The sequence below is a fragment of the Centrocercus urophasianus genome, unplaced genomic scaffold (assembly GCF_019232065.1).
Source record: "Centrocercus urophasianus isolate 14NV4802_14NV808 unplaced genomic scaffold, USGS_Curo_1.0 seq_13, whole genome shotgun sequence".
NCBI classification, from domain to species: Eukaryota; Metazoa; Chordata; class Aves; order Galliformes; family Phasianidae; genus Centrocercus; species Centrocercus urophasianus.
Window position 1 is genome coordinate 20,527,536 of NW_024884475.1, and position 13,867 is coordinate 20,541,402.

Genomic DNA, 13,867 nt, shown 5'->3' on the forward strand with positions numbered 1-13,867 from the left:
ATGAAATACATACCTGTGCACATATATAGGCTGGTATATAAAGTGGGTCAAAGTTTAGCTCTGTAAATCTTAATAGAGTATCATATGTAATGCAGCAGCCAGCTATGCTCTGGCTGCTCTCACAAAGCAAGCAGGCTTTACACTTAACCTGAGCCAAGAGCGTAACTGTGACTGGGGCCAAAAAAGCCAACTCAGTGCCTGGGGTCTGTTCAGAGGATTTGTCTGTAAACACTCTGCTTCCAGGGTCTTTGACAGCGAGTGACCCTGTCCCAGACAGCAATATCCCAAACCTTTATGATGCCTCAGCAGAATCTGGAGAGACTTAGGAGAGTTCAGCTGAGCTACAAATGTCACTACATTCACCAGTGTTTTCTACAAAATAGAATCACAGAATGGCTTGGGATGGAAGAGTCCTTAAAGATCACCTACTTCTAACTCCCATACTGTATGATTTCCCTCAGTCTCCTCTTCTGATTGCCATGTGGAGCAAGTCATTTGTGTAATACTGTTGCCATTTCCTGACTTAAAGTCAATGTTAATGTCCCAGCAAGAAAGATGAAATTAATCAAACGGTTTGCTCTATTTACTGCAAATTCCTCAATCTGCTAAATCATGCGAAAGTTTCTGCTACAGAATTACTTCTAAAAACTCTTCATGTAATTTAGGCAATGTATTATTCTGTATCAGATCACGTTCTCAAATGTGTTGGAAGTATGTTTGTCACTTGTTCTGTCTTCTGCTCTCTTTTAGCTGAAATTATTTACTGTTCCATCATTTTTTCTGTTGGAAATTATAGCAGATATGGAACAGTGGAACCAAAGCTAAGTAAATAAGTAACAGACTTGTGATGGCTTCTCACTACTCACCATTCCTCTTGTTACGAGTTCTGATGTTGGTAGTTTATAAAGCCCAATAAAGGAAGTGGGAGCTGTAACCCATAATATCCAAATGTCCTTGAGGTTTGCAGTGGAGTTTTCTTCAGAAACTTCCAAGTAACTTGAAGGAGAACTGTTGTCTCTGTTTTACACAATGAAAAATGGGATACAGAGAAACTGAGACTACAGAAGTGCAGTATTTGTAACCCATGTATGAGCTTTCATTTACACTTAAGTTTATCATCAGTGCGAGTTCCTGGTTATTCTGTTAGTGGGAATTCCTAGAACAAATTCTGACTTGGAAAGACTGTGGTTCAGCACTAGCTGTATGTCTGCTTGGCAGGCTCCTACGTCTCTTGTGACCGATACGAGGACACTGAGCACAAAGCAGCCACGTAACCAGTGATTAGAGCATTTGTGCAGGAAGAAGGAGACTGAGCTTGTTCACTCCTGGGCACTGAGGCCCTGGTTTCTTGTGCTTGAGGTTGGGCAGAAGGCTATTCTCTGTCTTTCTTGTTAATGGGCCAAATCCACAGTGCCAGTAAGTGGAAGACATGTAACTAGGATTAACAGAAATTGCAATAGCATTTAGAATTTGAAGTCAGTCTTCTAATTTGTAGGCCAAGTCCTACATACACTATTTATTTCAATTTGTAGGACAGTACTGAGCCAGTGCAACACCACGTTTCTCTCTGCTCCAAACCAGCCCAGTGTACCTTGTTAGATCACCTTACATATTTTATTAAGTTTCAAGTTGATATGAATTTAGAAACTCAAGTGAGAACATGAAGTGATCTGGGGTATTTTATTCCTGGTACTTTCCCTAGGAGGTGGTGGAAATTCAGCGCAGCATCAAAAAGTACTCTGAAGGATTGAGTTCTGCAGCCCGAAGCAATGTTGTTACTTTCTATTGCGATCTCAAAGAGGGATGAGGAGGGTGGAGGTGCACAGGAAGGCTTGCAGCCTTATCTAGCCTCTGTACAGGTAATAGAGAGGTCCTTGGCTCTCAAAGAATAAAAGCTCTTGACGTTTGGTTTGTTCTGCTGGCACTGAGTGGGAGGAAGTCACTGTGCATCAGCCCAGTGAGCCTAGAGTTGGAGTAGCCTTGCTCTGGAAGGATACAGCCCACACTCCAGAGCATGGGTACAATCTGCATGCTGGTAACAAAAACATAATGTGGTGGGTGAGCAGTTGGCTGACAGGTTGAGCAAAAATGTTTATAGTAAATGGATTTGCATTAGGCTTGTGGCTGGTCACTGATGGGGTTCTGCAGGGTTCTATTCTAAGGCCAGTTCTCTTTCAAGTGCTCGTCAATGACTCGCATACAGAACTTGAAGGTATACTAAGTTTGTGGATGACACTAAACTGGGAGGAGATATTGACTCCCTCAGGGGTAGAGGAGCCTTGCAGAGGGATCACCCACTGCATGAAACTTAACAAGGGCACATGCTAGACTCTGCACCTGAAGCAAGCCTGGCTATATGTACAGCCTGGAGGATGAGAGGCTGGAAAGCAGCACTCTGGAATGGGATTGGAGGTTCTGGTTGATGGTAAGTTGAACGTGAGTCAGCAGTGTGCCCTAGCAGCCAAAAGGGTTTCAACAGTACTTTGAGGTGTTTGTGATAACTTCATCAATTTTGTCACTTCAGTCTAGGACAAGCTTTGTGGTATTTCTCCTGTATTTGATTTATTATATTTTTGTCAGCTGGAATATATTTTTACTACTTTGCTTGAGAAATACCATTACCAAGAAATTAGTTAACTTTCTGTGACCAACTTCCAAAACTTTGTAAGAGTCATGGTGATGCTGCAGTATTCAAATTTGCTTGAAAACCTTGAAGTAAACTTACTGTAAGAGATTATTTGAAAATTTGATGTTTTTAAAATTCATACAGTTGTCAAAGAACCATATAAGACTTCAAGCTGAGGGACTGTGAGTATCCATGCATTACTCCAGCACTTAGTGTTAGATTCTCCAGCTTCACAAGTGCTAACGATAACAAAATAGTGACAGTGAAATATACAGCTCTCCTTGCTGTCCTGTACAAAGTCTGCCTTCCATGAGGGTGTTGGATGCAACGCGCACCAAGTAAGCGCGCGTAGTAGTGCAAACCTACAGCTTAAAGCTAGGTGGCAGCCAGCAAAAAGCTCTGGGTAAATACTTGTAGTACAAGCTGTGCCTGAAACAAAGTAAGGATGAATCTTGAAACCTGGGTTGCATGTACAGAATTAAGAGTTCAGGAAATACTATTTGATTCACGTCAGCATTGTGTAGTAGTCTGAATGCGTGACACTACAGAGAGGAATAACTAATCATATAGTAACTCCATTGTATTGCCTGTAGTTACCTGTTGCAGTGGCTAATTAAAATTATTTCAAGAATAGAGGATATTGGTAAGAATGCTGCCTTACTGATTGCCAAATGCAAGTCAGAAAGTCTGTAATCAAAATACAGTTTTCAATTTTTCATCTAATTAGTTAATGATCATGAGGAACTTCGCAAACAGTTGTAGTGTTTAGAAATTAATTTTGTGGTACATGGTGCAGTGATGGTGCAGTCTAAAGGCAGAAAGTACGTTTTAGAGGGGAAACCAGAACTGCTTTGGCAAAGAACGTTTTGCATAAAGAGTCAGTCTTGTTTAATTCCTTGTTAATTTTCATGACATGTAGTACAGTAACACATGGAGGACAATGTAATTTCACTCCATATTGAAAGATAAGATCTTTAAACACATAGGGAAGTGCTTTTTTACATATATGAGAAAACAAAGGCAATATCTGTCATGTAGGTCAGTGAGATCTATCTAGATGGACTCGATCTTCTGCATGAATTAGGTTGTGGAACAGGGTTCTGTGTCGGAGATTACTAGAAATGAAAACTTTTTTCAAAAAAAAAAAATAGGGTTTTAGTTTACTGATACGCACTTCAACATGCTCAGGTTTTTTTTTTTTTTCAGATTCTGTAATGGCCTTAATGGGCAAATTAAAACACATGTATTAAAATACAAAGATGTCAATTAATAAATAATAATACTAAGCAAATAACCTCTTTAAAGTAGCTCCTTATTTTTCCATGCAATCAGCTTTTCAATTTAGAGTTTTGCCTGCATGAAGCTGACATTTATGCTGTGCCCTCGGGGTCATCAGATGAGGGCTCTTTGACTGTAGTGGAGCAGAAAACAACGCAGAGGAGACATATATAACTGCTGTATTTACTTTAGCAGCAGAGTCTCCCATCCCGTTATATGTCAAAGTGAATAACGGTAACAAATTGCTATCTTAAAATCAGTGCTTTCCCTTGCCTGGTATAGACACAGTTGTTCTATATTTCTGTTATTTTACCCTCTCTACGGACGTCAAGTTATGGGAAGGGCTGTGGGAAATATTTTCCTAAAGAATGATTTGTGTGGCTGGACAAATACAGGCTTAAATGGATATGTGTGTCTGCCCCAAAGGTTGAGTGCTGACGATCTGATACAAGGATTGAGTGGATAATGCCAGTTTATACTTGGTTTGTGTTTTGTATGAAACTACTGATCGATGCTTGCTTTTCCTTTCTTTCCCACCCTCCCCCCACTTTTCCCAGTGACAGTGATTGAGATGCATTGCTGGCCATAAAAACAGCCTCACTGCTGACTCTTGCGTTAGGCTGAGTTGGATCCTTCTGTATAACTGAACGAATGCTTTTGTCTCCAAGCCTCTTCTTTCAACCATATCTAGGAAACAAACAAACAACCCAGTTTCACACATACATAATAAGCAGGATATGCTTTAAGATGTTATTATTTGTAATCATAATGTAAAGTAACTTGCTGAATTGTTTTCTCCCTTGTATGTTGTAGTTACCATCATACTGTACTGGACTTTCATAGTAAGAGAGAATAAGATGAAATCCGTTACCGGGCTAATCTGAGATCTCTGTAGGCCACAAACAGTAGAAATGCAGAAAATAATTGGTATTAGCTTTCCACTAATATCTGGAGGTATGTTGTATGTCTCAAAATGTGGCTAAGTAAAATAGAGGTGTTTCTTTGAGAGATTAAAGCAAACCATAGGTGAGTCTTATCTCTGAATCTTTGGTGCTGAAAATACATGTACTTTAATGTCAGGCTAATTCCATTAAGTATGACAGAAATACTTGCAGTACGGAAGCTGAGCATGTAGGTACTTGACGTCCAGTTTCTGGGTTAATTCCTTTTGAGAAATTTTTGATAGACGGAACCACTTTCAAAACCAATTAAAAAGAAAACCTCTACAATGCATTTTAGCATGTTTGGGATGATTAGCACAGTCAGTTCAGCATCACTAGCTGAAGAATAGGGTTCTCTCCTTTGATTTCAAATCAAATGAAATTATGACATATGTCTAGGAAGCAGTAATACACTGAAGTCTTATGAGCAGAATTCCATTCAGTGCTGTTGCTTCTCTGCACTGTTCAAAACCTGCTCTGACATGCACGGGTCTGTTATAAGTTGTGCCGAGAAGTCAGGTCCTCTTTATTCTGACCAAGGACTTGAGATGCTTTTTGTTTTCCCAGCTTCATGCATAGTTCAGAATATCACAGCAGCGCCGAGTGAAGTGCTTTGATTTCCAAAGTGAGACTGGGATTTAGGAGAGGCAGCAGGTTTTTGTTGTTTTTTGTTTTTTTCCTGAAGGGCACTGTGCAGTGTTGCTGTCATTGCATGGCATTTTTGTACACCATTTCTACCAGTATTTTTTTTTATGTAGTCAGACCTTGGGAAATGTTCTGTAATTGCAGGAAAAAAACTTCATTGTTCTTAAAAGAGAGACGTTCCCAGACTGGATTACTTTTTTCCCTGCTTGTCACAAGTTTGCAGGCTCGTTCTGGCTTAAGTTGAGGTGTTCAAGTGCCACTTAGTGGCTGACCCGAGGAAACGTGAGATGCTATGCTGGCTGCGATGGTTCTCCCTTCCCTTGCTTTTGCTTCCTTTTGCATTGAAGAAAACAGGAGGTAGTTTCTACTGGAGTTCAGTCTGAGGTTGGTTGTGAGTGAAATCAACGCACGTGTGTGGGGGTTAACACGAATATGCAATGACATAATTTAATCTATATGTATTTAAGTGTTTGGCTTTAATGTTACAGTGATTTTTTTTTAAACAGAGAAAATGAATTAAAGCTAGCCTAAACTTAAATCGTAAGCCAATTATGGTTGCAACCAACAGAAGACTAAGAATTTATCTGACCCTACACAGATAACTGGTGAGGTTCTTTGGGCCTGTGAATGCAATCAGACTTGTGAGCTCAGATTCATAGGCTGCAGTGCTAGCTGAACTCCCCATGTTCCAGCATTGTTGTAAATGTAAGGTGTGACTGTCTGAGAGCAGTCCTGCTGTCCTGCACATCCATCCAGATGTGTGCAGGCTTTTCTGGAACATCAAAATGACCAGTTGGTACTGGCAGTACACGGGAGGGAGGAAATGGCAAAATCAATCCATAATTATTTTATTCTAACTTCATTTCTTTAAGTAGGATGCTACACATTTTGAGCATTATTCCTGAAAATGTGTACACATTTCCTTAATTTTAACTACTCCAGGCATCTTGTAGTGATGGTATCCTAGCTCTCCCAGTCATAAGAAATGGTTAAAGTGACCTGTTCTGAGCAACTCTGCTTTGTCCATGTGGATTTGTGGGTTGGGGAGAGCTGATTCAGAGTCTTAAGGCTCGCATTGTTCTCGCAGAGGAGCGGAAGTGCAGTCAGCACATGTGGCAGAAATGTGCAGCCGTGTCTTCCAGCAACATATCCTGAGCCCTTTGAAGCAATTCAGCTTTATCAAAACCACAAAAGCTCAACAAAGACAAATCCTGTTGCTGTCTCTGCATTGCACGTTGTATTTCACAAATGATTTTTGATGTGTTTTTAGCAATCAGACAGAACTGGCTTAGAATAACTCCATGTGGAATGCGGTTTATAATGAAACCTGAAACTGCAAACTTCTGAATGAAAAGTTAACTGAGTAGCAGGAAAAGTGTCCTTTCAGATTGGTATGGACAGTGTTTGAATCTGGCTTTAGAGAAGTTTAATTGCCATTTTGTGGCTTTACTGTTATTGAAAGACAGTGCAACTTAGCCAAAGCTATAAGAAATTGCAGCAAAGAGCCCACAGAGCTGCCTAAGGTGCACTTTATAAGCTTTGAGAAGAAGGTCAGAAGGGTAGAGATAAAAGCTGTAATTGAAAGTGTGTGTGGGAGGGAACATCACCGATAAAATTTTCCACTCGCAAGACAGAAGAAAGAATATAATCAACAACACAAAACAAAAATTGCAATTCACTTATTAAAAGTGTAGCTCTATCTGCATCATACAAAGTTACCATACGTGCAAGTCATTCTATTAGGAAGTTTCCAGTGGCGTTCTGAATGCCACGTGACACAGGAAATTTCTAGGGCAGGACTGTGCTGCAGCTTGTAAGCAAAGGAAGGGCTGGAGATGGGAAGGGGTGCAGAGCGTGGGTCAGGCCAGCTGCACACTGCCAGTTGGCTGGGGCTGTGGGACAGAGCCTGTTCCAGTTCCTGCTGGGGTCTTGTTCAGACTGATGACATGAGGGCAACGTTGCAGAAACTGAAGTTTCTTCAGCTTGATTCTGGAAAAGAACAGGACAATACGGTACTTGTTTCCTCTTTTTGTTACCTACGTTTAAGGTGCATAAGGATGTGATAGCAACTGAGTCTGTGTCTTTAGTGGGGTGGGCTGGATCCTTTTCAGATGAATAGCTTTCACACCCGCATGCTCGTTGTACATAAAGTGCAATAGCGCCATGCGAGCTCTGGGCACTGTACCTGCAGAGATGCAAACCTGAACTGATATTCTTTATTGTTAAGCTCTTTCCCAGCAAAAACAAGGACATTACCATCTAATGAGGGGAAAAAGGGGGTTAAAGTTTTGCTGTAAGTGTTATTATTTTACTACTTCTGTTTATTTTGCGATGTTCTTTAGAATATTTCAACTCCAGTAAAATTCCCATAGACCCTGTGAACTGTCTAGAGATTGCTGCAGAAATCAGTTATGAGAAATCAGTGATCTCTGCATATAGCAGAGCTATGAGGTTTTTTGAGTTATTAATTTATGTTGTGGAGAACTGATAATTGGCTACTTTGCATGGCTGTTCCTACTACGGAGTTCAGTATACTTCACTAGTCTATTGCTGTTCCAACTGAAGTGCACGAAATAATATGCTCAGGGGGTGGGATTGTTTTCATGTTTTTGTTAATTTTGTGAACAAAGCAGCTAAGCTACAACTCCATGAAAGTACGCATTTAAAATTGTTCATTTTATATTATTTATTACTGAACAACTGTAAGAGAATAAACTGCATATAATCAGCTAACATGAGGCTCCATTTAGTAGGAATGTGTAGTTATGTGCAACCCACAGCACATAAATTTTACATAGATAAATTTTACAGCTGTGATATTTTACTTACCTAGTTAAATATAAAAACTTTTTCTGTTTACAGTCAGTTTTTCCTCCACACTTTCTAAACTTTTTTTTGCTGATTAGCTTATCCATTATTAGAAGCATGTAGTATTTACATGTATTTTCCTGTGTGAGATGGTGCTTTTACACAAAGGAAATGAGACACATTTTCACACGAAGCATCTGTCTTCCCATGTGAGTTACTTGGCTTTACCATTTAAGTTTCAGGATCAAGGAACACCTTAAGTGTAGCCTTTAGTTAGCTGCATTTCAGAAAAGCGTTCTGCAACTTTCAGTTTTATGTTTGGTTTTTGTTCTGGAGACCTCTTGGTGGTTGCTCTGAGGAAGCAGGAAGCATGGGAGGCTGGAGGAGGAGGGCACAAAGTCCTTCTGTGGAGGACTTTCTTTTTTTTTTTTTTTTTTTTTTTAATGTTGGGGATGTTAATCCACCTTTAATTGTCCCATTCTTTGTGCCCTCTTGCCAGGGAGGATGAGTGTTTAAAAAAAAAAAAAAGAAAGAAAGAAAAAAGTCTGGCATCATTACTATTTTATGCTTTATCCAGTCATGTCAGCATGTGCATACAGATGTGCACTGTCCCTATGGAGGCTGCTGCTGCTCCTCTCTTCCAGGAGGTTTCTCAGCATCTTGCAGAGCTCAGCTAGTTGTTCCTCAGCTTGGTCACATTGATACGAGCAAAAAAATACTGGCCTACAGGGAGGGGTATGGGAGGTGCCTACTTCAGCCAGGCTCAAGATCACACTGATGATCTCAAGGGTTCCACCTCTCTTTGTCTCTGCATGGTAGGAGCAACCCCATTGGTTTTGAACTCCATTTTCTGTTTTTGCAGTTTGCCACTTTGCTCCACTCATCCTTCTCCAGCTACGTAGCTGCCAGAAAATTCTCCATCCAAAACAGTGTAAACGTTTGGATCCTCTCATGCCTCTTTTGGCAATTTCCTACTGTGTGCAGTGTTTTCCCTGTTGTTTGCTTCCCACATTGTCCTTGTGGTTTTCTTGCCTCCAGCCTTTCAGACTGAAGTGATATCTACTCTAACCCTACTCCTACTAAACCATGTCCCTCAACACAACATCCAGTTCAAGGAAAGACTGGATGTTGTGTTGAGGGACATGGTTTAGTAGGAGCTATTGGGAATAGGTGAACGGTTGGACTGGGTGATCTTTTAGGTCTTTTCCAACCTTGGTGATTCTATGATTCTATGATTCTATGATATCTTTACAGGTCTGCCTGAACTCACCTACAGGATGTGTTTGGTTGGTGTTTTTGCTTTGTTTTGTTTTCTCTCTTTAATGAACATCTGATCGATTGGTCACAACCAGCTCACTCAGCAGTGCGTATCTGATAACGGTAGAATCGTGCCTTAGATGTCAATGCCCATGGCAAAGTCCCTGATGACTTCAAGGTGTTTTTTTTTCCTGTCTGTGAGAAGACAGAAAATACTCAATCCAGCATGATGTTTGCCAATCTAAAGTTTACTCATTGGTGTTTTTGGAAGCATTTGATGTGTCAGGATGATCTCAGTCCAGATGCACATTTTGCATTAGGTAGTCTCAATGTATATGAATGGGTATCAGGACCCTACAGCTGGATTGTATTTATTGTTACACTATTTGTGGATAACCTGCTCTCCTTTTTTCTCCATGTGTTGTTATCTTAACGTCCCAGCAGTCATTTCTGTACCAGGATATCTTAGATCCTCTTGGCATTGCTCATGTTTTTTGCCAGATGCTGTATTTCTAAAAGTGTCCTCTTGTCAGCTTGTCCCATAGCCAACTTCAGGAGCTGGTACTTCTATCTGGTTTTAGGTTCTCTATACCATTTACTGTTTTGGGAAGAGGTGTCCCTTATGGATGATGGCAGCATTTCCCCAGTCCCTTTTTTGTTGAAAGACTACAAAACCTTTCTGCTCTGAACTTTCTGAATCAAGCATCTGCTGTCACGAAGAACTATCTCACAATAGGGCAGAAGAGAGAAGTTTCCAAATCAGACCCATGGGGAAGAATGTTAAGATAATGGTAGCAACTCATAAACCTACTTTAACCTTATAATGAATCGTTTCATTGTCTTGTACTCTTCTCATCTTGCTCTAGTTGATCTAGCATTGACTGTAGCATTTGGAGGATTTTATTCCACTGCTGAGCAGGGAACCCGGGTTCCCGTTCTACCATTCCTTCACTTGAATCAAGGCTTTTTAGCAATTACAAATTTTGTAGCTGAACAATCTCATGGATGCTAAAATTGGCAAGAGTCTAGAAAGGGTTCCGTCACTGAGGCTGGTGCCCAGAGCTCTGACAAGAAATCATTCTCTTCTATCACTCTGCCACACAGGAAGAGGATTGCATGTTATCTCTGGGCACCAGCCCAAAGTCTTGTGTTTTTCTTGCTACTACTGCTTAGCAGATAGCCAAAACTCTTCAGTCTACACTCTTAACTGACAAACTGTACAAAACCTACCCAAAACATTGTCATTTCCCTTTCCACTGAGTATCTGAAAGCCATTAAGAAGCCGTGCTGCTTTCTTCAGTGAGAAAATGGGTTTCATCTTCAGCGTGAACATGCAGCTCCAGACAGTGGCTTCCTTTGCACTTTGCCTAAGGGAGCAGCTGCTGCCAGCCAGTTACTTCTTTTCATGGGGCTGATGCAGGTCTTGTTTGAGAAGGTTTGTTGGTTTTATGATTAATCTTTTATTTTATTTTGCCTCAAGAAATTGGAATTTGTTTGAATTTAGCTAAAATGAGTAACAAAACTCATGATTAATATTTGATAGAGGATCTTTTCAGTATTTTCTTCCTTCAGTGGATCCAGATGAATCGTCTTGTCTTAAAATTTGATAGAGGCAGCTTAACATTCTGGTGTTATTTTGGTATCTTTAACATAGTTGTACATTATTAACAAAATATTATTAATATTGAGAATTCTTATGACAAGCAGTATTAGTGCAGTAATAACTTCTTTTCTATCTAGTTCCTCTGACAAAGGAAAAACCATCTAGCCCACTCTGGGAATGGGAAGGGATGAGACAAGACTCAAGGACATCTTAATGAATGATTAAAACTAAGTTACAAAAGATAAAAATTGAGGACGTTTGAAACAAAGGCCAAATAACAAATGCTGGTAATTACTGACAGGCTTATTTTTTTTCTTACATTTTCTCAATTGCACTTACAAAGGCTTTGTGTAGATGAGACCTAATAGGAAAAGAAGACAGAGGGAGCTGTAACAGGTGATTTGGGCAGAGGGGGTAATTCATGAGAAGAAGAGCTGCAGAAGCAGGTTTAAAGAAAAAAATTCAGGGCAAAAACAAATTAAAAAGGGAATGGGGTGTATTGTTAAATCACCACCAAAATTAAAACAAAAGCAGCAGGAGAGTACAGTTCTCAGGTAATCATGTTCATGACCGTTAATGCAATTTCTTGTGAAACTTCATTCAATGGTGACATACTGTGAAGGCTCTTAAAAATATTTATGCCCATTAAACTTAAAGAAAGCTAAAATCAGAGGAGATGGAGTCAGAAGATGTTCCTTTTCTGAGTTAGGTTGAGTATAGTCCCCTTCCTTCTTAATACAACTTGTATCTCCCCTCTCTTTCCTTCTCTCCAAATGGTTTCTTTTAATGCAGAGAGATTTTTTTTTTATTTTTTTTTTGAGGAGAAATAATGAGGGTATTTGTGTATGTGTAAATTTTTGAAGGACATCTATAAAATGGGAAAATTCTTTTCCTGACAATGTAAGCTTTCAGTTGGAGCTTTGAAGCATTTTAATTGCTGATGTGTTTAAAAGGAGACAAATATCTTGCTAACATTTTCCATCATAACATGGAACTGTTCATATGCACGAGGGTTACTTTTTTAAAAAAAGATTGTACACTTAGATAAGATGGTGTCAAGTGCTACTTACTGTTTATGCAATACAGATGTCATTTGCCCTGGCCCTGAATTTTTCCATTTACCCAAAATGGATATACAGTATTTTTGGAGAGACAGTTATTTGTACAAGCCAAATTCAAAATAGAAAAATACAGAGGTCCCCTTTTCAATTGAATATCCTGAAAATGAATGCAGTTATTGTTTTTGCTACGTTGCTTTTTTGGAAGGTGAGCAAAACAGAGATCTTTTCATTTACACAGAAGAGTTTAATGCATTACAAACATTTTTTTATCTCAACATTTAAAGCCTTGCTGCCAGAATTACTCACATGTCTGTGAGTATACCCAGTCTCTCTTACTTCAAGGCTAGCATATACCATCTCCATTCGACAGACAGACTAAAGCAGGAAGAGTTGTGAAGTAGCATGCTTGAAAATCACGTTAACAGCAGAAATTGGAATTCATTCACTGTTACTTTATCTCTTAATTCAGCACATTCAACACATGACCACTCTTCCTACCAGCCCTGTAACATGTAGAAGATTTCTGTGTGCATGTAAGTCACTACATCACTATAACAACTGCAGGGAGCAGGTTTAGAAGTTAAGTAGCACAAAGTGAGGCCAACTCTTTGAGCTACTGGTAGTCAGGGCTAGAAGCCAAGTCTCCTGACTGACATCAGCATTTAATGGAGACTCGGAGGATATGTGTGTATTGTTAGTTTGAAACTGTGGAAGGGTGCCAGCCGGGAAGGGGGAGCTGGAAAAGTTCCCAAGCTGGCAGGATCTCCTCAGAGAAAAGGGCAGAAATGATCATTTAGACGTAATATTGTTCATGTTCAGCATTATAGTACAGCTCTAACGCTACCACCACAGAACAGATACACTGTATAACTGTAAGCAGCACATGATGCTCTTGCATTCTTCTTGCCTGAAATAAAAGTAAACCTAGTTTACATACGTTAAATTGTAAGTACTTCTGATGTTTTGTAAGGTGCCAAGTTTAAAGCCCACAGAAAAAAATGCCCTTTTTTTCATGTATGTGCTCCATATATCATAAGCACTAGCAGCAGGGAGAATATCTCACCACTATCATGCCAATAAACCTTTGAGACCACAACCAGAGTGAGTGTTGCTCATTCAATTTATTAGGTTTATGGGTAAAGAAAGTCCACGTGGTTAAATTGCCTGTGGCCACCATTGTAATGACAGAATGAACCATTGGTCACCCTCGTGACCAACATTTTACTTTCACCTATAGAAAAATGGATCTCTGTTCTCCTTTGATGGAAATATGAAATGTGTTTGTCATGGTTTTAATTACAGAAGTTGTTGCATTGGTTTTAAATTAATTTAAAAAAATCTCCAGGCAGGCTTTTGGCTCTTCAGCCGTGAGAAGGTCACTGTAAGTAAGCTGCATATTGTTAGCTTATACTTGTTAGTGTTTTGTGTCTCACCGGCAGATGTTGCTCAGGAAAGGGAGTCTACAGGTTTTCAAATTCCCATGTTAGATGTCCCCCCTGACTAGCTATAAATCTTTGAGCATGCCACCTAAATTTACTTAATTTTAAAAGTGGGTAAACTAGTATTTAGGTTAAAGACTCCACTAGAGATCCCTAATACTTAAGAGAAGCAGATTTTCTCTGGTCCCACCACAAGCTCAGCTTGGCCA

General features: G+C 39.8%; 1 protein-coding gene across 9 annotated transcripts in view; it reads left to right on the forward strand.

Moving 5' to 3' along the window:
* Positions 1-13,867, forward strand: part of TBC1D1 (TBC1 domain family member 1) — a 94,555-nt gene that overhangs the window by 12,707 nt on the left and 67,981 nt on the right. For 2 of the 9 annotated variants that reach the window (XM_042811894.1, XM_042811891.1), the window contains exon 1: positions 7,305-7,502. The exons of the other annotated variants lie outside the window; for them this stretch is intronic. Coding sequence is in view for 1 of the 2 variants with exons in the window: in XM_042811891.1 (XP_042667825.1) it covers positions 7,326-7,502 (177 nt within the window). In the remaining variant the exon portion in view is untranslated. Of the gene's footprint in view, positions 1-7,304; positions 7,503-13,867 lie in introns of those variants that run through there. 9 annotated transcript variants of the gene reach the window in all.